The 24,050-nt window shown below is 54.8% G+C and overlaps 1 protein-coding gene across 1 annotated transcript in view; it reads left to right on the top strand.

Annotated features, from left to right (window-relative positions):
* Window positions 1-24,050, top strand: part of TCERG1L (transcription elongation regulator 1 like) — a 180,514-nt gene that overhangs the window by 30,541 nt on the left and 125,923 nt on the right. Inside the window, exon 4 of the mRNA XM_084997466.1 lies at window positions 6,692-6,877. Coding sequence (XP_084853592.1) covers window positions 6,692-6,877 — 186 coding nt within the window. The remainder of the gene's footprint in view (window positions 1-6,691; window positions 6,878-24,050) is intronic.

Below are 24,050 nucleotides of genomic sequence, written 5' to 3'. Positions count from 1 at the left end.
GCAGCCTTCCAGGGACCGCGGTGAGGGTCCCCTCCAGCCAACTCTGCAGAATGCAGCCAGTGACGGAAGACCCTCAGGCCGAGAGCGGGCGCGCGCCCCCACAAGCCTAGGGGAGCAGGAGCAGATGGGGCCGTCCAGGCCAAGTGGACACCCCTGAACTTGCAAGGTGCCTGATCAGCATCTCAGCCTGAGGCCAGGTGGTTCCAGAGCCCCTACCTGTCCCACCCCCACTGCCTGTCCCAGCCCCTGCCTGTCCCACCGCCCCAGTCCCTGGGTGCCCAGCCTTTCTCTCCCTTTCTTTCTGCCGAGTCCAGGCGGGAGCAGAGTCCAGCTGCTGGCTGGGTTCCAGTGTTGGAGGCCGACGCCGGGCGGGCGTCAGCAGTCAGGGTGCCTGGAGCACAGCCGCCTGCTCCCGTGAACATCAGAGTGTCAGGGCCCAAGATCCCTGTGGGGACGGCAGGCGGGCTCTGGCAGCACAAAGGAGCAGGTTCTCCGGAGGCTCCAGGGATCCAGTCGGAGGGAGGGGCAGGTGTTCAGCCGGGTGGGGTCCTACACCAGCCCGGCAGAAGGGACTTGGGGCAGACACGCCTGGCTGTAGAGTCCGTGCATCTCTCTCCAGCGCTTTCTGTGAGTCATTGACCTTCACTGACCTCACTGAGCCCTGCTTCCTGGCCCCCAGTAGAGACCACGCAGGTTCCCGTGGCCGTCCTGGGCTTACTCAGAGTAAAAACGCACACGTCGCAGGTCTGGCCATCAGAGAAGGGGGTGGAGGGCTGTGGTGGGACGTGGCGTTGGGCTGTGAACTCAGCCGGAAGGAAGTCCCCCCCGCAGGGGCCACCTGCCTCTGTCCTCTGGCCGCCTTCAAGGGAAGCACATGGTTAATTACTGTTTTGCTTAAAACATTGATTTTTATAAGTCATCCTTATGGGATAGCATTCCTGGCTTATCTCTTAGCTGGCTTAGCAGGTTTTTTTTGGCTGGAACACTTATCTCAGTTTATTTACTCAACTAAGGGAGTCTCTGTAGTCCTCTGGGGAAAGTGAGTTAGGATAATTACTTATCAGTCGAGCAATTCATTGAGTGCTGCTCATCTTCCAAGACTCGGCTCAAGAGGCGTCTCTGGGGAGCTGCTGGCATCCCAGGTCCCATCGGCCCGCGCCTCCCGGCTGGCATCCTCAGACCGCGCGTACCTGCAGTCATTACCTGCCTGCATCCCACCTCCTGAGGCATCGTCTTTCAGGCCTGAGCTGTGCGGAGATGCCGAGATGCCGAGATGCTCCATAAAAGTCTGACTGAGGGGGTGGGGGTGGGGGAAGGGGTGGAGAGGGAAGCAGGGAGCCGCCAGCAGCTCCCCCGACGCTGGGCTCCAGATGTTTCCTCCCGCGGATGTTCCTAAGCCCTCCTGCCACAGGGCACGCTGCCTCTCCCACCTGCCCGCGAGGATGGAGCTCACCTGTGCTCTCCGTGTCTTGGGGGGAGTGGGTCCTGCTCCCACACGGGTGCCTGGGTCTGCTTACTGTCAACACGCAGCGCACCTGGGCAGGGCGGGAGCCTGGCGGGAGCCTCTCGGGGGTGAATCGCAGACTCGCCTCTCTGTCTCCTCCACCAGTGGTGACAGTGATTGTATCAACGTCGTCATTAACTTCCTGTCTCCCCCGATCTTATTCAGGCAATTTTGTGAACTAACTGGTGAGTGATGCAATTTGATGTAACCAGATGAATTCAGAGCAGGTTAAAAACCACCTTTCCACTTCTTTTTTTTTTTTTTTTTTCTCCGTTTTGGTTGATTCATCATTTTTGACCGCAAAATCGTGTGCTGCTAAAACTCCCATCTCTAAAATGCCTTGGCACCTGTTTCTTTTTTTCTCTTTCGCTGGCCACACCCTCAGTATGTGGAAGTTCCCAGGCCAGGGATTGAACCCGCGCCACAGCAGTGATAACACCAAATCCTCAGCTGCTAGGCCACCGGGGAACTCTGGCACTGGTTTCTTTTAAATCGCTGTTAGTTACCTTCTCATTCTTTGCTGTGGTCATCTTCATTTTGAACAAAAGGTGAAGTTCATTAAACAAATGCGCCAGGTATCCTGTCCCTGAGGTCTGCGCTTGGCGCTGTCTTCTCCTAAAGGGAAGGCTGAGGATCGCACTTCCCTGAAGCCCTGGGTCCTGCCAGCAGGTCTGTCTCTGAATAGAGCCAACAAGTGGTTACATTCCAGTGAGAACACCTGCAGTGAAATCATGTAAAGCAGGAATCCAGAGGCAGGAAATCTGAATTTACAAAGAAACATTTCCATACAGCTTCAGAACTGCCTCATTAAACTGACGAGTGTGCACCCTAAAATGCTTACCCTATTTTGACCCCGAACACGTCCATTCTGGAACAGGTGATAAATGCACACATTGTCACATTTATTTATAATAGGCAACACCTACTCTGGTGGGGGCCGGTTAGTGAATACCTCTAATGTGTGGCAAGTCCACTGCCAGGAATACTGGGCTCCCACGAATAACTGGACATTTATTCTATGCCTTGTGGGAGAGCAGCGCGTGCAGCGTCCTGGCGGGTCAGCACCCATATGGCCAGACTGTGCCGCTGGAAACTTCCAGTTGGCTGCATAATAGAAGGTCAGCGGTACTCAGCTGGGGCACCACACAGACATTTTTATGTGCTAATTTACTCCATTGTATACTTTTTCTGTAATGTGTTTTTATTGTTAAGTAAGACAATATGCATTGAATAGTGGGGGGTTTTCCTGACTTTAAATCTGTTTGTGACCACGGAGAGACATCACTACAGCCCTGCCAGCACGTCCCAAATGCAGATCACGGATGCCAAGTGCTGGTGAGGATGTCACAGCAGGAACGCTCCTTCACTGCTGGTGGGATGCAGAGTGGTGCAGCCACCTTGAGAGGCAGTCTGGTCATTTCTTCCAAAAGGCTCAAGGCAGTCCTACCACGTGACCTCGCGGTCACATTCTTTGGTATTTCCCCAAGTGAGCTGAGACCCCAAAAAAACATGCACACAAATGTTTAGAGAAATTTTATTCATAATCATAATTACTTGGAAGCAAACAAGATGTCCTTCTGTAGGAGAAAAGATAAACTCGTCCATCTAGACAAAGAATATTATTTGCTAATAAAAAGAAAAGGGCTCTCGTGCCATGAAGAGATGCAAAGGAGGAATTCCTGCTGTGACAAAGTGGGTTAAGAATCTGACTGCAGTGGCTTGTGTTGCTGCAGAGGTGTGGGTTCAATCCCCAGCCCAGCGCAGTGGGTTAAAGGATCCAGCGCTGCTGCAGCTGCAGCTTAGGTCACAGCTTCAGCTCAGATTCAATCCCTGGCCCGGCAACTTTCATATGCCACAGGTGCAACCATAAAAAACAAAAGAAAAATACAGAGGAACTTGAAATATATCAGGCACACCTCGGAGATATTGCTGGTTTGGTTCCAGGCCCTGTTATTAGAGGAATGTGGCAAAAAAGCTTTTTTTGTTTGTTTGTTTGTTTTCCAAGTGCATCTGAGTGTTACATTTACACTGTAGTACAGTTGACTAAGTGTTCAATAGCGTTCTCTCAAACAATGTACAGACCTCAATTAAAAAGATTTTGTTGCTGAAAAATGCTACGCATCCTCTGAGCCGTTGGTGGGTTTGTCATCTTTTTGCTGGAGAATCTCTGCCTGGATGTTGAAGGCTGTGACCTAATCAAGGCGGTGGTTGCAGAAGGTTGACGTGGCTGTGGCAATTTCTTAAAACAAGACAGCAGTGTATTTGCCGCATCAGTTGACTTCCTTTCAAAAATGACTTTTCTGTCGCAGGCCATGCGGTTTGACAGCAGACATTCTGTAAAAACTGGAGTCAGTCCTCTCAAACCCTGCTGCATTATCAGCTAAGTTTGGGTCATACTGTAATGCCTTCATTGTCCTTTCAAAGTCTTCCCAGCGTCTTCACCAGGAGTAGATTGCATCTCAAGAAAACACTTTCTTGGCTCATCCCCGAGAAGCAACACTGCATGTCTTCAAGTTTTATCCTGAGATGCAGCGACTCAGGCACATCTTCAGGCTCCACTTCTAATTCTAGTTCTCTTGCTGTTTCCACCACATCTGCAGTGACTTCCACCCCTGAAGTCTGAAACCCCTCAAAGCCATCCATGGAGGTTAGACTCCACTTCTCCCAAACTCCTGTTGCTGTGGATCTGTTGACCTCTTCCTGTGATCACAAATGTTCTTACTGGTGTCTAGAATGGCACATCCTTTCTGGAAGGGTGTTAATTGACTTTGCCCAGATCCGTCAGAGGCATCACTATCTATGGCAGCTCTAAGCCTTACTAAATGCATTTCTTACCTAAGAAGACTTGAAAGTCAAAACGCCTCCTTGATCCACAGGCTACAAAATGGATGTCGTGTTCGCATGAAAACGGCATCTCATCAGAGCTTGTGGGTGACCAGAAGCTTTGTCAATGAGCAGTATTTTTGAAAGGCATCTAGTCTTTTATTTTCTCTGAGCAATAGGTCTCAACAGTGGGCTGAAAATGTTCTGTAAACCATGTTATAAACAAGCGAGCTGGCATCCAGGCTTCATAGTTCCCTTTGCAGAGCACAGGCGGGGGGGCCTGAGCATGATTCTTACAGATGCCAGGAGTCTCTGGTGGTCGACAAGCATTGGCTTCAGCTTAAAGTCACCACCTGCACTGGTTGCTTATTTAAACTACCCTGTAGGAGTTCCCGTTGTGGCTCAGTGGTTAAGGAACCTGACTAGTACCCATGAGGATGCAGGATCGATCCCTGGCTTGCTCCGTGGGTGAAGGATCCAGCGTTGCTGTGAGTTGTGGTGTAGGTTGCAGACGCAGCTCAGATCTGGCATTGCTGTGGCATAGGCCAGAGGCTACAGCTCAGATTTGACCCCTACCCTAGAAACTTCCTGATGCCGCAGGTGCGGCCCTAAAAAAAAAAAAAAAAAAGAAAATGAAAATCACTAATTATTGTAGCTGGAGCTTCACTCACCGCAGCTTCCCCCTCAGCACCTGCTGCCTCCCCCACACGTCGATGTTACTGAGGCGCTCCCTTCCTTGAGCCTCGAGACACGCCCTCCGCTGGCTTCAGACTTGTCTTTTTCCCTTTTTAGAGCAGCACCTGCGGCGTATGGAGGTTCCCAGGCTAGGGGTCCAATCTGAGCTGCAGCTGAGGTCTACACCACAGTCACAGCAACGCCAGATCCTTAACCCACTGATCAAGGCCAGGGATGGAGCCTGAATCCTCACGGATACTAGTCGGATTCGTAACCCCCTGCGCCATAAGGGGAACTCCCCAGACTTTTCCTCTGTGGCTTCCTCTCCTCCCTCAGCCTTCACAGAACTGGAGAGAGTTGGGGCCTTGCTCTGGACGAGGCTCTGGCTGAAGGGGAGCCTGGGGCTGGTTTGACCTTCTGTCCAGACCACTCACACTTTCTCCATCTCAGCAAGAAGGCGGCTTCTCTTTCTTACTGTTTAGTGTTCCCCGGAGTCGCACTTTCAACTTCCTTTGGGAACTGTTCCTTTGTGTTCACAACTTGGCTAATGGTACCAGTCATTGGCCTAGCTCAGCTTTCTTTCCTTTTTTTTTTTTTTTTTTTTTTTGGTCTTTTTAGGGCTACACCCACGGCACATGGAGGTTCCCAGGCTAGGGGTCGAATCGGAGCTGCAGTTGCCAGCCTACACCACAGCCATAGTGACACAGGATCTGAGCCACGTCTGGGACCTACACCACAGCTCATGGCAATGCCAGATCCTTAACCCACAGAGCGAGGCCAGGGATTGAACCCATGTCCTCACGGATACTCGTCAGATTCGTTAACCCCTGCGCCATGACGCGAACTCCTGTCTCAGCTTTCTACCTGCCTTCCTCGCTGGGCTTAGTTGTTTCCACTTTGCGGAGCTAAACAGACGGAACCTGTGGGGGAATTAGTTTCGCATTTGGCAAAATTCATAGAAAGTACAACACAAACTGTGAACCTTAATGCAGAGCAGGGACTCTGGGTGAGGATAATGGATCGGCGTCGGTGGTGCCGTCAGGGGTAACAGGTGCAGCACCTAATGAATAGGGTGAGAGGAGGGGAACAGGTGTGGGTGAAACTGTGAGAATTTCCTCTCCCTTCTGCTCAATTTTTCTGTAACCCTAGACCTGCTCTATAAAAAAATTACATTCAGAATCTGTGTATGCCCATCAGAGGACATTTGGAAAATAGGGAAAGACAGAAACCAAGAGAAAGTCTGCAGGCTCTGGCACTGAGTGTGCCCTTTGGATTTAAAGTAAGAGGCATGCGACTCTGTCCCTAAGAGCTAGGATGCTTGGCACCTCATCATCCAAGTGACAGTTTGTTGACTGAGTGGCTACATAGCGTGGAGATGGAATTGACGTAAACTGAATCTGCTTCCTTTACTGAACATGGTGTTGTGTGCTGCGGCAAAGTCGCTTCTCTCTAAGGCGGGCATGTCCCCTGATGACTGTACACGTCCGATGACACACAGCTCTGTGCACAGGTGACATCTGGGCACGTTGAACGTGCATCACATTTATTTCTGGGACCATGGCCAGGGCATGGACATGAAAGGGGTTCCCTTGCTCTTGTTTTCTGGGTGCTTGTCTGTTGCGGAATGAAATGGCCTCGTCTCTGTGGACACCAGGCATTCCTCGCTGACCTCCCTGTCCCCTTCTGCAGGTGGTTGTCACAACAGCCTTAAGCCTGTCGGCAGCAGCCCCACCATTGCCATTGCAGCTGCCGCCGCAGCCATGGTCTCTGTGGACGCCGAGAGACGTGGAGGCCCGTCCCCCTCCAGCGTGCAGCCCTGCCACTTCCTGACGCTGGCGCCCATCAAAATCCCCCTGCGGAAGGCGTCCTTCTCCGGTAAGCACAGAGCCCAGGCTGTCAAGGCCTCGGGCCGGCTCCAGCGTCCACAGCGTGTTGAGCGAGGCAGGGACACACCTGCTCTAGGTCTGTGGCTTCCTGGGTTCTCGTGCAGGACAGCCGGGCAGGAGACTCGGCAAGGCTTCCATGGGCTTGTTCATCTTCCAACCACACGACGGACCTCAAGGTCTTGTTAGTTAGTCACTCCAGGCATTTTCTGCCATAAAGCAGAGTGTTAAGTTTCTGTGTGAAGAGATGAGACGTCCCTTTGCCAAGTCTTTACGGGGAGTGATGCACACAGCTGAGGAATTTCTGTCTCATGTGTTGCTTGGAAGAAGTCAAGGCAATGTTCTAGAAGATGGTTAAGCATCTGAGTTAATGAAAGAAGAACTAGTACAAAGCCCTTACGGAGCCCTCGCTCCTCGCCTGGCCAGCTGGGCCTGCTCTGAACACACGGGTGGGTGGGGTCCTGTGCAGAAGCCACCAGAGCTGTGGCTGAGGAGGGGGAGCAGGTGTGAGTATTGGGTTCCTGCGTGCAGTGGGCGTTCTGTTCTGAGGCCTTGGGGCGGAGGTGGGGCTGGTCGACGATCTGGTGTCGGGAGCCATGCTGGATGCAGGGTGAGGGGCTCAGGAGGAGGTGGTCCTTGACTGGTTGCAGCCGTGTGGTCCAAACACATTCTCAGCCATACAAGCCCATCTGCTGACTGTCACCTGGTGAGCGCACGTTTGGGGCCACCCTTAAATGTAGCTGGAACGGCTGTGTTTCGTAAGGTCTGGAGGCACGAGCTAATCTTGCTATTTGAGTTTTAGTTTTTTAATGTGATTCAATAGGACTTGGATAGAAATTTTGTGGAATTATAATATGAATTTTATACTCGAGTTCATGCTGGAAGGATGTGCTGGTATCAGAGCCTGGATTGCAAGGTTCTCATTGACACACACTCTTTTTTCATGGCAGAAAGAGAAAAAAACCTAGTTTCATTACTTTCTAGTTTTGGAAGTGTTTTTGGTTTTCTGGTCTTCTTCTGGCAAGTCTGATGTGGTTTTCCCAGCATGGGACCTTGGCTTCTGCATTTCTGTGTTGGCCTGATGGATTCATTGGTCAATAGAATGCTGTATTCTCAAGAACCAAATCTTATTTCTATTTCAGCGTGTTTGTGAACATGCACTTAGGGTTTGATGGGGGAAATAAATAAAACACATGGATAATCTCTTGTGTGGAACGTAATTTATAGCTGTGTCAAGATTTTGGTTCAAATCCATCAGTCCATTGGCATTTATTAAGGATGACTTACTATTTTCTGAGCAAATTAATCTCAGAAAGAACCCGAACCAAACCCTGTGTACTCCGGGGACAGCTTCACTCTGCATGTCTCCTACGTGATTGATAAAGCGACATAATCATTAGGGTCTTTTCCATGTTTGTGTTTATAAGGCTCTCTAATCAAATTTGCTATAACGTGCATTCCGTCAGAAAAGGACACCTTCCCCACGACCGGGCTTGTAGATAACTGCCACAGCAGGGCCAGAAAGGCAGAGAGACAGCACTCAGCAGGTGGCTTCAGAAAGGGCCTTCGTAGACCTGTTGATCCTTTTGGTCTGAAACTCCCACCATTGCAGAGGGTGAAGCGGGAGCTTGGGGCCTGGGCCCACGAATGACCCCAGCCTGGCGGGCAGCCTCGGAGCTCTTTGGCCAATCTAGGCATCTGTGGTGGGCGGGGTTCTGCCCAGGGCTGCCCCTGTAAGTGGTTTGTGGGGAGGCAGGACCACCGAGTGAGGTCGCCCTGGCCCTCTGGTCTTGACGTCAGCAGAAGGGATTTGAGAGAGACTGGCCGTGCCCGTGATGAAACCCGTCCCAGAATTTCCCTTGAATATTTTAGAAAGGCCTGAAGGAGACTGAGGGCAGACAGTGTGTCTAGCAGAGCTGTTGTTTTAGCCACTGTCAGTGGCCCCGCAGAAGGAGGGTCCCTGAGACTGAAGAGCTGATGGTCCTGACGACCTTCTCAGGGAGGCCCAAGCGTCTGCTGAGACATTCCTACCCTGCCTTAGCACAGGTGCACTGCGAGGGGAGGGCAGAGGAGGAGGAGGGCTGGGGGGATGGGGCCAAGGGCACGGGAGGGCATCGACACCAAAAGAGATTTCATGGGCACGAAGAATACACCTCTCCATGAAGTTTGCTCCACATTCAAGTCGATTTTATAAAAGCTCATGAACTTTAATTTTCCTGCTGATGAGCGATCCTGTTTTTATTCAGAAGCTAATAATCCCTATTTTAGAGAAATGAGTTAGACTATATAAAAGCCAGTAAAAGCCAGATAACTTTAGAAACCCTATGCGGCTTAGCTTTGCTGTTCTCAACGGGGAGGGGGGGGCAGTTTTGTCCCCAGGGGACATTCCAATGGCTGGGGACGTTTTTTAGTCATCGAAACTTGGAGGTTGCTACTGGGCTCTAGTGAGTAGAGACCAGGGCTTCTGTTACACGTGCTACAACCAAGGACGGCCTCGTGGTAAGGAGATATCCAGCGCCTCCATCGCGAAATCCTGGTTCGTGTTCTAGAACGCCGAGAAACCCGGTTGCTGTGTGAAGATGCTCCCGTGGGAGAGTTCTGGTCCAGTAGCAGGAGGACCCCGAAAGGAAGAAGGCTTAGGACTGGAGAGATCAGCCTCAAGAGTGGCTGAGTCATATGCTGTGGACGTGATTTAGAATTTCAAATAAGATAGCCTGTTTATTTATTTACTTACTTATATTTTGTCTTTTTAGGGCCACAGCTATGGCATATGGAAGTTCCCAGGCTAGGGGTCCCATTGGAGCTGTAGCTGCCACCTACACCACGGCCACAGCAATGTGGGATCTGAGCCGCATCTGTGACCTACACGGCAGCTCACGACAATGCTGGACCCTTAACCCACTGAATGAGGCCAGGGATCAAACCTGTGTCCTCATGAATGCTATTTGGGCTCGTTAACTGCTGAGCCATGACAGGAACTCCAATACCGTATTTAAAGAACCCCTAGACCAGTTCTAAATTCAATCAAATGTGGGTTTTCTCTTTCGGGGTGTTGCTGACAGGTGCAGCCCTGTTAGTCCTGGCGGCTGCTCTGCGCAAGGACACTGCGCCCATCCGGGGGCTCCTGCTGACCTTGTGCTCGCAGTCCATTCACTCACCTTCCCCTTCCAGCCTGTGAGTCGCCCGCTGTTGGTTGTGTCGCCCTGTCCCTGGCAGAGAGGGGCACCCGGGTACGCACATCGCCCGCAGTTTCTCAGCAGCTGTCCACTCTCTGTAGTGGACACCCACAGGCTTGATACAGCCTGTTCTGCTTACGTGACTTCTTTCCGATTTCTCCCACGTTTGTTTGTGAATCAGCCGCGAGGGAGGGGAGCGTAGGCAGAGCTGAGGGTTGACCTGGAGGGGTTTCGTTTGTGGGCACTCAGCGTTTGTGGGAGCCAGTGGTTGAAGGTAGGGGTGCTGTGGCTCCCTTTCCTTCTGGTAGGTCTCAGCTAATCCACAGTTGCGTTGTCCCTAAACCTTAAGAGTTTCAGGTTAAAGAAGGAACACATTTGTGAGAAAAGTGTATCTTGTCTCCTATCTATTTCTCAGTTTTTAAGGAGAACGTGAAACTTATCAGGGGAAAATATGAGCCGACGTATTAAGAACCACTCTCCTGGCTGGAGCCTGCCTGACCTGCACCCCCTCAGCTGTGCTCCTGCATGTCATGTGGAAGCTGGAGGCAGGTGCCCACCCTGGGGAGATACAGGTGCCAGGCAACTCCAGCATCGGCCCCTGTGTGATGAAATAAATGAAGCGATTTTTAAAGAATGAGGGTAACTATTTTTAAACTTTTGCCCACCATTTCATAAGCATTCGAGGGAGAAAGTTAGAATAGGAGTGAGCGCCGTGGTCTCCAATACAGCAAGAGACTGTCGAACGCAACTAATAAAAAGTACCATCTGCCTCGGAAGGCATTTACCACCTGTTCCTTTGCTTCCAGAACCATTTAATGGTCTAAATTTAACACTGTGTCCTGCCACAGAACAGCTGGGAAGTGACGGTTCTTTTTTCTACCAGGAACTCACCAGCCAGGCACATAACAAGGCAGGAAGGTCGCTGAGCCAGGCTCTCCACGCAGTGCTCCGTGGGGCTCTCTGCTCCGCCGGCTGGTGGGATCTGCGAATGCTGGAGCGGGCTCCCCAGAACAGCGACCCAGCCCTGGAGATTCAGGCTTTTCTCTTCTTGTCTGAGAACTGCGACCTCCTCCATTCGAATCAAAAATGTCATGCATATTAACGTTGTAGAGATTTGTAGAGACACAAATTCTGTTGCAATGTAATTGCTTACACTCCACAGTGCCTGGGACTCTTCTGGGAGAAAGATATATGTGTTTCTGATGGAGAGATTGAGCTGCTTTTGGTAGAAAAAAATATTGGATTTTAACAAACCCAAATGGACTTTGTAGAGTCTGTTTTTCACACGAGAGGTCATATTAAAGATGCAAGATACGCACAGGCAAACCAGTGTCATGAGGCTCAGGCCGTGTCAAGTGCAGCGTTTTCTAAATGGAGAACCTGCTGCAAATCTTTCCATCAGGAAGTAGGCATGTTTTCGGTTTCGTACCTAGAAAAGTCTTCCTGGTTAGGGTTTGGGTTCGGGTTAGTCCTCTAGAGAAGCAACCTGCGTGCTGTCGCCTTCCCTGAGACACCAGCTGTGTTCACCACCTGCGCTGCTAGCTCCAAATCACCCTTTCTTTGCAAAGAAAACGTGGCAAATCCACCAGGCACATGCGGGCGTGTGTGTATGTTTATTCCAAGTACAAAGAAGGCCGATACCCCTTGGAGCCCAAGAAAAGAGATGTTTCTGTTCCCCTAGCGTCCCCCTCCACCCAGCCTCCACCCTCCCCCGGAATAATTACTTCCTGAATACGCGCCAGTCATTCCCATGCTGTTTTTGGAAATACGTTTATGTTTAAGCATTATTTCTTTTTTCTTTTTCTTTTTTTCTTTTTTTTTGGTCTTTTTGCCTTTTCTTGAGCCGCTCTCGCGGCATATGGAGGTTCCCAGGCTAGAGGTCCAACCGGAGCCACAGCCACAGCAACGCGGGATCCGAGCCGCTTCTGCGACCTACACCACAGCTCTCGGCAACGCCAGATCCTTAACCCACTGAGCAAGGCCAGGGAACGAACCCGCAACCTCACGGTTCCTAGTCGGACTCGTTAACCATTGCGCCACAACGGGAACGCCTCAAGCGTTATTTCTAACAGCATAGTTCAGAGTTTCGGCACTTTTTGAATTTTACGTCAGTGTAATCATGGTTGGTGGATTCTCCCGTGATGGCCTCTTTTCCCTAAAACAATTTTTTTTGTGTAAAGTCGTCTCCCCCGGCGCTTGTAGGTGTGATGCTGTCGCGTTCACTTTGGTGCTGCATTTGTCGGTTTCTATGAATCCGGGTAAACAGACCACGCGCCTCCGATCCACTGTCGGGAGGCAGGTGGGCAGTTCCCTGAATGACCAGGCACAGCTGTCCCCTCCTTCCTTTTGGACGCCTGCCCCCCCGTTACCCATCCTGGGTTCGGCGGGGGGAATCTTTGCACAGAACCGGGGTGTGCAGGACCCTCTCTCGGGTGTGCCACGCGCCCTCATCCTGGGTAGTAACTCACCCGACTTTATCTCAGGCCCGTTTCTCCCGCAGGCTCTAGGCTGACAGGCCCAGTTTTTCACTGGATGCTTCCTGCTGGGCGACTGGTATCTCAAACGACGCTTTCTAAGAAAAGCATCGATTTCCTACCCATGGTCCCGCTCGTAAAAAGAGCCAAAGAACTGGTGTCTCCCGGGGTCTTCGGGGTCCGCGCTCTCCTGCCCTGATTCCGAGACCACAGCCCAGTCTGCCTGGCGTCTGAGCCCAATACCTCCAGGCGTCCTGGGGGGCCTCCTTTTGCCTGATAACCTCACACGGGGCCTCCTGACCCAGACCCCAAGCCCGACCTCTCATCCGGACCCACTCAGCTCCCGCCTCAGAGGCTGCTGCTCGGGAGCACCCTGCTCCCCCCTCTCCCACCTCTCAAATCTCTGCACCAGACCACGCCACCCCCTGCTCCAAACTCCCAAACACTGTCTCCCCTGGAGCTTAGAAGCGACCCCAGACTTTTCCCAGAGGGTCTGCTGCCCACTGCATGTGACCTCCACCTGAGCCTCTGCTGCCACTGAACCCCCTCTGCTTTCACACCGTGTACCCCCCCCAGCTGTGCGGCTGCCTCAGGCCCTTTGCACTGGCCACTGCCTCCCCTTCGAGGTGCTCCTGCATCACTCAGGCCCAGCGGAGCAGCCCCACGGCCCTCTGGTTCTAAAGTCTCAGGAATCAACACTCTGTCACCTGTTTGCTTCCTCCGGAGCGTTTCTCATTGTCTGGAATTATCTTGGCATCTGCTTCTGGCTGGTTTTCTCTGCTGCCCTCCACCCGCTGAAGGTGAGATCAGGAGGCCAGGCCTCTCTGTCCTATTCACCCCCAGTTTCATGCCAAGGACAGTGCTTGGGGCAAAGCTGTTGCCCCTTGATGCTGCTGTGGGGCATCGGCGCCCTGTGTTCTCGGTAAGAGAGCGGGGGGTGGGGACAGGCCTGCTCCACCAAGCTCGTCTTCTTCGAAGCTCGACCCTCACAGGCGAAGTGGGGAGCCACATGCCAGGCTTTCCCAGCGGCGCCTTCCAGCTGCTCCTTGACTGGACGGCCAATCGGAGCTCAGCAGAAACCAGGCTCTTTTTTTCTGTCTTCTGAGGGCCGCACCTGCAGCACATGGAGGTTCCCAGGCTAGGGGTGGAATTGGAGCTGCAGCTGCTGGCCTACACCACAGCCACAGCAACACGGGCTCCGAGCTACGTCCGTGACCCACACCACAGCTCGCAGGCAACACCAGATCCTTAACCCACTGAGCGAGGCCAGGGATTGAACCCACAACCTCACGGATCCTGGTCGTGATACGTTTCTGCTGCACCATGATGGAAACTCCGAGAAACCAGGCTCTTTTCGAAGGACTTCAGAGGAGTGGCTGTTCTCCAATTGCCAGATTCTTGAAGACTGGCCTTTCCTGAAATCCCAAACTTTCACCCTGAGACACCTCTTGGACCCTGTGCAGCTGAGGGACAGAGTGGGAGGTGGTCGAAGACCCAAGTTCCGAAGCCTGGAAAGGGAGAGCAGGCCTGGACCGCAGCCCCATCCCGAGGGCTCTGCCTTTCTTCTCTGGGCGCCACCACCTCCAGCCCCTCCCTCATCACCCTCCCGCCACCTGCCCCTTGACTGGACTGCCGATTTGGAGCTGAGCAGGAGCCAGCCTCTCTCTTTTTGTTTTCCTTTTGGTCTTTTGAGGGCCGCACCCCTCCCCCTCCCCCCTCCCCTACCCACCCCTCCCCCATCATAGTTCTCATTCAGGACTAGAGCAGTTGTGCTAAAATCCATGGCCTGATGACCACGACTCTGGTCAGGCTGCTGGGGCTGTGGGGACATGACCAACCCAAGCAGAGAGGGCAGCGAGGCCACACTCACACACATCAGGCATGTGGTCTGGACCCCGGGGCTCATGCTCTTCTGGGGTGGGGGGTGGGTGGGTGGGGATGGAATTTTTAGAAGGATCCCTGAAGGGCTGAGAAAACAGGTCCGCCCGCAGACGGAGGGAGGAGGGGAGAGCCAGGAAGACTGGTCTCCAGTGGGGAACAGCCTCTAAGAGGCTCGGCTGCTGCATCCGATGCTGTCGCCATGGCCACCAGCCAGAGCGCTGTCTCTGCGTGTAAGTCCCTGTGACTTGGCGTGAAGCTTTCTGTAGCCAGAGCAGCTGCCCCTTCCTGGGCCGGGCCTGTCATCTGACCCGTGATAACTGTGCTGTTGTAACAGCATCCGAGGCCAGTGTCTGAAGAGTGGCATCTGGTTGGGGATGCAGGAGGGGACGAAGCACCCTGGTGTCTGCGCGCTGTAGGGTGGGGTCCAGGGAGCACCTAGGGGCATCCGCAAGCCCAGCCGTCCGGTCTTAATTCCCAAACGACCCGCTTGGGGCATGAATAAGATCAACAGAGGGCTGCACACGTGTTGGGGACAGAGTAAGAGCTCCTGAGCCTCTAAAAAGACCTGACCGAGTGGCCCAGACCCCACAAAGCCCTGCCCACCCCCGCAGCCCCAGAAAGCTCTCTGCTCTCCACCCCGGCAGAGTCAGCCGTCGGCCCTGTGGTCAGGCAGGGGGTCAAAGCGCTGGCCCAGGAGCCAGGGTTGCAGGTGTGCCTGGGCAGGTGCGAGCTGCCTTCTGCAAGCAGAGCTCTCTTCACAGGTGGAGACCCGTGTCCAGGTTCTTCTGTGAGAGGGCGGACAGGACCGTCTGTGCCGGGTTCCCAGCTCCCAGCCCGAAAGCTTTGCTTTCCCACAGAGGTTGAAAGGGAGGAGGCCATGGCTTGCGTTCCCACCAAGCCGGCCACGTGCGCGTGCCCGTGGGCCAAGGCCAAGGTCAGGTGGACCTGGGGGAGCCAGCGGGAGCTTGTGCTTCCAAGTTTTGCCGGGGGACGAATGTGTCATTTGCTGATGTGCACATGTGGAAGGGGACCTACGTACACGCGAGGCTTTTCACGAGAGAACAGGAGTTCCCGTCATGGCGCAGCAGAAACGAATCCACTTGGAACCATGAGGGTGCAGGTTCTGTTCCTGGCCTCGCTCAGTGGGTTAAGGATCCGTCCGGCGTTGCCGTGAGCGGTGGTGTAGGTCGCAGACGCAGCTTGGATCTGGCATGGCTGTGGCTGTGGCTGTGGCCGTGGCCAACAGCTACAGCTCCGATTTGACCCCTGGCCTGAGACCCTCCATATGCTGCGAGTGTGGCCCTGGAGAGGACAGCTCTTGTCTGGGACTCACAGATGCAGAGCTGGGGACCAGTGGCGTGTACATGCTGTGTCACCCTGAAGGATCCAGATGTCCCGAGACGCTGTCCCCCTTTGCTTTCCTTTGTTTTAATTGGGATGTCGCATCTGCTGAGGCCGCTGCTGAACCTGCACCTGTCTACTCAGGACGATGGACTCTTCCCGCAAAGTGTGTAGAGAAAATCCGAATTTTCTTAAGTAGATTTCCTTAATCCCATTCCCCACCCAATACCCGCCCCCTCAATTCCTGAGCACCTCCAGTGTGGTTCCCAACTTGATGGGACCAGGTCAGCGACCACCGCGTCCTGCCCTTTCTGGGGCTGGTGGGTCCTGCGGGGAGCCAGGCCGGGTACATAGGACATGAACCCGGTCCTAGGATGGGTGCCCCCAGCAGCCCATGAGCATGGGGAGAGGGGCTGGTGAGGTGGGCAACGGGAACCTCTAGGGGTGTGAGCCCCCTGGCGGTAGGGTGGCTGAAGGTCCAGCATATTCTTCAAGCAAGGAGGAAGGAAGCCGGGTTCTTTTCCCACCCATCTTGTGAGGGCAGCTCCCGAAGCCTCTAATTCCCTGGCCTGTCTGCCCACCCCACACCTAAGCCCAAACTGCTACTCAGACGCAGCCCCGGGGCAGCAAGAGTCCTAGTGGCTGTGGGCGGAGGCCCCTGGCATCCGGGGTGAGCACTTTGGGAGTGTAGGGGGCAGCGGGCAGTGCCAAGAGCCAGGTGCAATGGGGCCCTCTGCAAACCAAGCTGGTTGGGTGACACCGCCGGTGGGCGGGGTTGGTTTTGTGACCTGGCCTCCCCTAAAGGTCATAACCATCCAAGCTCAGGGGTGGGGCCATGGAGACGGTAGACTCTTCTCAAGCCGTGACAGTTCTTGCCAGGGTGGGGGCAGGGCCTGGATGCCCGCGGTGTGGGCGCAGAGCATCTTCCGAAAGAGGCTTCTGTAAAAGGGACTCCCTGGCTCCCAGTGAACTGAGATGCTGACCTGGAGAGGAGGTCCTCGGGTTCCAGGACATCCTTCAGCCCCCCGGCCTCTCTTGTCCTTAGGACACCTCGCCCCCTCGGGGGTCGGATGGTGACATTGGCCGGGCCAACAGGAAGGAGCTGGGTGAGGGGCAGGCGGTGACTGTGCGGAGAGACGGGGCCATGACTGGGCTCGGCCCTCGGGACCATCCGTGCACGGTGGGTGTTCAGTGAGTGTCCACGGGAAAGGGAGGCAGCCCGTGGACGTAGGAAGAAGAGGCCAGCAGAACCACCGTGAAAAGCAGAGGTCCATGGAGGTCCAAGCACCAGACCCACAGTGGGGGCCCTGCGGAGATTCAGAGGGTGTGTGAATCAGGGGGAGCCCCAGGGGCTAAAGGGTGCCGTGACCTTATGGCTGGTGGCAGAAAAGGGGCTGCGTCCCGAGGACCCAGCAGGGTGATGTCGCCTGAGGGGTGTCTGCTCTGAGGAGCTGTGAATCCACGGATCAGGGGCCCCGCACTTTCCAAGGTCAGGGCAGCCCCACCCAGGCCACCAGGCGCAGCTCCTGCGAATGCCGTCATGGTCTAGTGCTCTCGCATCAGCCCGCTGGGTCTTTGTCGTACACGCAGGGCCCCTGCGTGTCTTCCATTGTGCTCGTTTGTTCTGTTTTGGACACAGCCAGGGTCGGGGGTGGGGGGGGGCGCTTCCCCAGTGACACTGTTGGCGATGCTGGAGCTTGGACCAGGCCGATGGTGACGGGGGGAGTGGTCTGACCTGGGTTCATACTGAAAGTACACACGGCGGGCTGGTTGGCAGACTGCGTGTGGGTGTGAGAGAAAGACCGGATCAGGGTGGCATCGAAGAGCTGTCCCGAGCATCTGGGCAGATGGAGGTACCCGTCATCACACAGGACCATCTGGCAGGGCTGCCTTGGGGCTCTTTCTCTGACCTGCTTCTTCCTGCGGCATCGGACTGCATCGCTCTCGCCTTAAACGGCATTCTTCTGTGAAAGCCCCCTACTGCTGGTCTTAATTTCTCTCATCTGATTTTTTTTTCTCTCATCCTGCTTGGTTTCTCAATCCAAGCAGACCTGGCTCCTCCATGCCACAGAAACAGCTCTTACTGTGGTCACCAAACACTGGATTTTCCTGAATGCGTTTTCTGTCCTCCATCCTGACCGTTTATCAGCATTCGATGGGCTTCCTCACTTTCGCCTTCTCAATACATCCTTGTTTGATTTGCGTCTGGGTTGCCACAAGCCTGGGTAATCCCGCCTTCTGGGGTGCAGCTCCCCATGCCCTGTGTGCCCCCTGTTGCCGCCACCCTCCAGAGACAGAGCCAGCCCAGGTTCAGTCCTTCCTTCTCAGCCTATACACTGCTTTGCAACACAACTGCCTGAGGGATGGGTCCAAACTCCCAGAACCCCCCCCCCAGTCCCATGGCTCAATTGTCACCTCCACTGTTATCCCCCGATTTCTGCCTCTAAGGCTCTCCCAGTTCCAGACTTGTGTGTCTAGGTGTGTCTGTGACATTCTCACTTGTATGTTAAGAGCCACCTTGCACTGAACAGATCCTACTGGGCCTGAATGTCCTTGTAAGTCCCTCACATAAGCCATAATGTTTATTGTACTCATTTTTCTCAAGGCAGCATCTGGGGGAAATAAAACAGTAGGGGCTGTGGGGTGGGAGGAAGGGCTCATGCTGGACATGGCTAAGGGCTGGGAGGCAGGGACCCCCGTGGCTCTCTGGGCCTCTGTGGTCTCTGAGGCTGTGCTCTTGTTCCTGGAGAGGTTGCGTAGGTGTGATACGAGGCCGGGGTCCACAGGGAGGAGCTCACTCCCCACACCAGCCAATCTGCATGAATCATGTAGGGAGTAGACATTCTCCATGTTTCATAGAATCATTATGTTTGTTAAAGATTCATCTGGACTTGTAAAAGGACAAGTGAAAGGATATGTGCAAGATACAGAACCCAATTAGTGAATAAGCAAAGGATCTGATAGATGTTTCTCCAAAGAGGACGTACGTGTAGCCTATAGACCCGTGAAAAGATGCTCGGGATCATTAGCCATCCGGAAATGCAAAGCAAAACCACAGTGAAGCCCCACTTCGCACCCGCCATGGCTAAAGTAAAAAGGCGACAATGATAGTGTTGGTGAAGGTGTGGAGAAGTTGGGACCCTCGTACCTGCTGGAGGGAATGCAAAATGGCACAGCCACTCGGGAGGCAGCCCGGGGTCCCCAAGGGGCTGAACGTAGAATTCCCGGAAGACTCGGCAGTTCTGCTTCCAGGTACAGACCCAGGTGTAGACATGTGCTTTCACACGTCCACACAGACCCTCGTACCCAGGTGTTCACAGCAGGGTTATTCAGAGCGGCCCCCAAGTGGAAACAGCCCGGATGTTCTCCAGCCAGTGAGCGTGGGCGTTAAATGTGGTCCATGCACCCGTGGAACGTGAGTCAGCAGAACTGGGGCGCCGACATGGGCACGCTTGGAAAACGTTACAAAAAGTGAAAAAGTTGGTCTCCCCAACCAAGTTCTTCCACGACTCCGTTTATATGAGATGTGCAGACTAGACAGAGCCACGGAGACAGAGAGTAGATGAGGGTGGGATGGGGGGTCCCGGGTAGAAAAGGAAAGTGATTGCTAAGAGGTCGGGGGTCTCGTTTTGGGCGACAGAATTTTCCAAATTTGGTTGTGGGGACAGTCGTACAACCCTGCGCATCGCGTGAAGACCACCGCCTTGGACGCTTGAAGTGGGTGAGCCAGAGGGTGGGAATTAGAGCTTCAGAAAGCTGTTACAGCGAAACAAATGTGTGCGCAGCCCCAGTTCACCCCCGCCCCCTCCTGCGGGCAGCTTCTCGGGGAGGGTGCCGTGCCCCCGAATGAAGAGACGTGTGGAAACCACCTCGGGCCCCAGCCGTTAAGCATTCCTCCAGGAGAGAGCGGGCGTGGTCTGTCCTACCCACTAATTTCAGTAATTTTTTTTTTAATTTTTTTTTTCTTATTAGGGCCATAGTTGTGGCACATGGACGTTCCCAGGCTAGGGGTAGAATCTGTGCTGCAACTGCTGGCCTACGCCACAGCCACAACATGGGATCCTTAACCCACTGGGGGAGCCAGGGATCGAACCTGCGTCCTTTTGGATACTAGTCTGGTTTGTTAGCACTGAGCCACAATGGGAACTTCGGTCATTTTCAGCCCTTCCTTGGTATCTTGGTAGATCTGCATGACTGTGGCCATGGGCACATCTGAGGCCCGGGTCCTTCATCAAGGGATGCCCAGGCCTGAGAGGTGGGAGCTGGGATGTCCCCCACTGCCTGCTGCACTGGTCTGGCCCCTTGCCCAGGCCGCTGGACTGGAGGGATGGGGGCCCAGGAGGAGGGGCTGTGGGCGTGCTGGATGGACGGATGGGGGACGCGGGGCGGACTCAGAGCCCGAAGGGGGCCAGGCTGGCAGCTCTGAGATGGGGTCAGAGAGGAGGACCTGCCATCGTTTGCAGTGTCTGCTGCTGCAGGATGGGCTAGGCCTGGATGCCTCGACCTCCTGAACACTGAGACAGGAAAGCTGCCATGGCACCTGTAAGCCGAGAGTCCACATCCTGGCCAGACGCGAGGCCAGAGCAGCACCCACACATCCTGCGAGTTAAGTAACTGGTAAAACTGTGAAATGGACCTAACCGTTTTCCCGACTGCACGGAACGTTATTTTGGTATTTGTGTTCACACGTTTGGGAGCGGCTGCTCACACCCTTTCCTGCAGTGATAACAGGGAGGTGACCTGCAGGCCAGCGTTGCTTGTAGCAAGCAGTCCTGCCAAAACCGCCGACGAGCCTTCAGTGTCTCAAAGAAGGAGGGAAATTGGGAAACGCACGGCTTTGCCGGAGGGAATGGTTCGGTTTACCAGCTGCTGTTTCTTTCCCTTTTTTCAAACCCAGATAGCGGTTCCTCCTGTGTCTGTAACGTCCTGCCCTCACCAGCGCCCTGGACCAGGACTGGACCTGGCAGCCAGGAGCCGCTGGCTGTGGTCAGGATGCTCAGAAGCCCCCATCGTCCCCCAGAGAACAGACAAGAGGCGTCCCACGTCCTTCTCACGGAGGAGCAGGCAGCCGGGGTGGGTTCCAGAGGCAGGACGTCGGCTGCAGGGAGCAGCCTCCTTTCTTCCCAGCGCTGCCCTGCCCTCCCAGCTCCCTGCTTCCCAGGCTGCGGTTCTGGCACCGCCTGATGGAGGGGCTGGATTCTGGTGCCTCCAGGCAGCCAGCTGCCCCCGCCTCCACTCCAAACCCCGTGTTTGCAGGTCTGCCCCTCCGCCAGCCCTTCTGGAATGTTTCAACTCTCCAGGGAGAGCAGCACAGAAATGTAGCCCCACGGAGCTTCAGAGGAAGCAGCGGGAGAGGCTCAGGTGTGGCCCCCTCTGCTCCGGGGATGGGTTTGGGGTTGCCGTCGGGAGCAGTTAGACCCACAGCTCTGGATGCGTCTCCGCGGCTTCTGCGTCAGGATCCCTTCAGGCTGGAAACCTCACACTCATCACACGTTTCCTCACAGGGGAGCCACGCCAAGGAACTGGCTTGATCTTTCTGCCTCATTTTAAAGCGGATAAGGATCAGAGGGCCTGGCATTCCCATCCAGAATCCGTAACGTTTCCTCTGGTTTGCTCGGAGACTCACACAGGTTCACGCTGTGTGCACAGGCGTGCAGGATTGTGTGCAGGGTGTGCGCGAGGGTGTGCGAGGGCCTGCGCTGCCGGGGGTGGGATTTGGGCAGGACCCGAGGCCGGGGGACCAGGGCTGGTGCTGTGGGGTGGAGGGAGGCAGCGGATTTCAGAACCATTTGGAAACGAGGGGACGCACCAGACTTGGGGACCCGTCCAGGGTGGACGGTCGGGAGAGAAGTCCGCAAGGATGCGTCCTGAGAGCCCCTTGGCTGTGCTCTTTTGTGCTTCTTTTCATCATCTCTTTGTCCTGTCTTTTCTTTCTTACTCTCCTGCCTCCGGAAACTTATACCTTGTTTCCGCGGTGGGGCTTGGGGCTTGTCTGGGGGCGTGGGTATGTGAGGGCACTGAAGGCAGGGACCCCAGCGGGGGCAGGGGGGACACAAGCCACGTGCAGTGGACGCCTCATCTACGCACTCACGTCTCGAAATTTGATCACAGTGGGCCAGAGCGTAGGTTACAGCTAACGCACATGCTCAAACAGGGGCTCCTTTCTAGAAATTAATTGAAATGCACACACGAGGCGCTACTCACGCCCAACACAAAATAGCTTTGAGTCATGTGACGTTCCTTGCTCCTTCTAGTGAAAATGTGCCAGTTGTGTGGTGTGTGTGTGTCTGGTATGTGTGTGTGGTGTGTGTGTGTGTTCATGTGTGTGCTCACAGCTGCGCACAGGCATAGTCCATCTTCCCACCTCTCCCTGAGATGGTGCTGTGTTCATTGCTGAATGAAGTCACTGTCTGCCTCTCTGCACACCCATGACCTTGGGAATCCCTGAGCCCAGCCTCCTGAGAGTTGGATGCAGAGGGTGTCTGGGGAGGGGGTTTGAACACAGTACTAGTGACTCTGTCCCTGGAGCATGTAACTCTGGGTGCCAACCAGTGGCACCCCTGCCTTTGGTGCTTAGAGGAGGATGATGCCAAAGGGCATCTCACCCCCTGCCTGGTGATGGTCCCACCTGGGGGGCAGAAGGTGAGCCCAGGCTGCTCTCTGAAGGGAGCCTTGCCTCTGCTCTGACTCTGGCCACAGCCCCGGGGAGCCCTGGGTTCTGCACAGGCAGGCACAGGCGTCACAAGGAGGAGCCCTGTGCAGGGGTGCGGGGAGGAGGGCTGTCTGAAGGTCCCATGCTGGGGGGACCTTTGTTGGGAGAGGATGCGGAGAAGATGCGGGTGGACAGGACGCGGGTGGAGAGGATCTGGGTGGAGAGGATGCAGGTGGAGGGGACACGGGTGGAGGGGACGCGGGAGGGGGGGACGCGGGAGGAGGGGACGCGGGTGGAGAGAGGATGTGGGTGGAGGGGATGCAGATGGAAGAGAAGGCTCTGTGGAAGGAAGTGAGTGCCCTTTACAAGTGAAATTACTGCAGGCACTTAGGAAGCTAAAGCCGATGTAAACCTCTCATAATTTTTTTTTAATTTTATTATTTTAAACCTATTAACAACCTATGATGTGGGCTGCTATTTCCAAAAATAATTAATCATAGGCAAACTCAAAGAATTCCGAGGAGGTTAAGCTGGCAGGCCTGCCTAATGGATTAAATGCTGTAATTAATATTGCTCCTGCGGCCTCCTTCCCCGCCTCTGTAATCATGTTTCACTGACACTTTTCCCAGTGTGCGGTGGGTCACAAGCCCTGCTCTGCATGCCAGTGGCAGAAATACCAGTGAGGCCCCTTGGAGAAAGTGTGAGAGCCTGCTGGCCCTTCTTCACACAACGCTGTCTCCTGGGCCTTCTGTGCTCTGGTGAGGAGGAGGCGCCTGGATGCAGGCTCAGTTCCAGGAGGCACCTGGGGTCCGGGCATGATTGGCGGTGACAGCCCCAGTGTTGTCCCATCTCTAGGCAGGAACTTGCCTTTTTCCAGGTGCCGCCACAACTGCCCTGAACGGGCTTTTGTCCACTGGCTGCCCTATAGGACCTGCCTCTTCCTGTAATGACCACAGCCCCTCCTGCTCCCAGGCTACTGCCCCAAGGCCAGGGTGTCCCGGCCAGGAAGACGCCTGGCCACCTATGCTCAGGAGACAGAGGTGCGCTAGGTCTTTGCTGGCCTCCGATCCGCCAGGGGAACAGCATCAATCTTCTAGACAGCAGTGGGGCAGGTGGGGGCGCCCGGACCCTTGAGTCACACAGAGCGCTCTGTCCAGAGGGAAGACAAAGGCTGACCATGACTTCACTGGGCGTGAGCAGGAGGAAGCCGTCCCCACGCGGTCACCTGGACCAGAACCCATCAAGGACATCCCAGCACACCCGGGACACCTGGACGCTGAAGTCCTGGCCGGGCTGGTGGCGGACCTGACAGCCACACTCTGTGGGAGCTGGCTGCTGTCTTCTCTTCAGCCTAACTTTCATTCTAATTGTACCCCCGCCCCTACTACGTGCCTGTGGGGGACACTGTGCCTGCATCCTTCGCCATACACCTAAGTCATCCTCAGAGGCTCTGCCGAGAGCTCCCTCCCTCCCTTACCCCCAACACCCATCCGCCAACCCCCAGGTGCGCTGCTCTATGGCGTGATGCATCCAGCACGTCCCGTCTGGGCTCCGGTTCCACCGGTTTCCCTTGGGGCTGGATGACCAAGCTCAAGAGCGAGGGTGTGCACCCCCACCCCAGAAGCTGCTTCTTTCAATGGC

The sequence above is a fragment of the Sus scrofa genome, chromosome 14, assembly GCF_054392235.1.
Source record: "Sus scrofa isolate SSC_HxYL_T2T_F1_AM1 chromosome 14, Sscrofa_HxYL_maternal_Yorkshire_Landrace_v2.0, whole genome shotgun sequence".
In the NCBI taxonomy this organism is placed as follows: domain Eukaryota; kingdom Metazoa; phylum Chordata; class Mammalia; order Artiodactyla; family Suidae; genus Sus; species Sus scrofa.
This window is presented reverse-complemented; position numbering and strand designations above follow the sequence as displayed.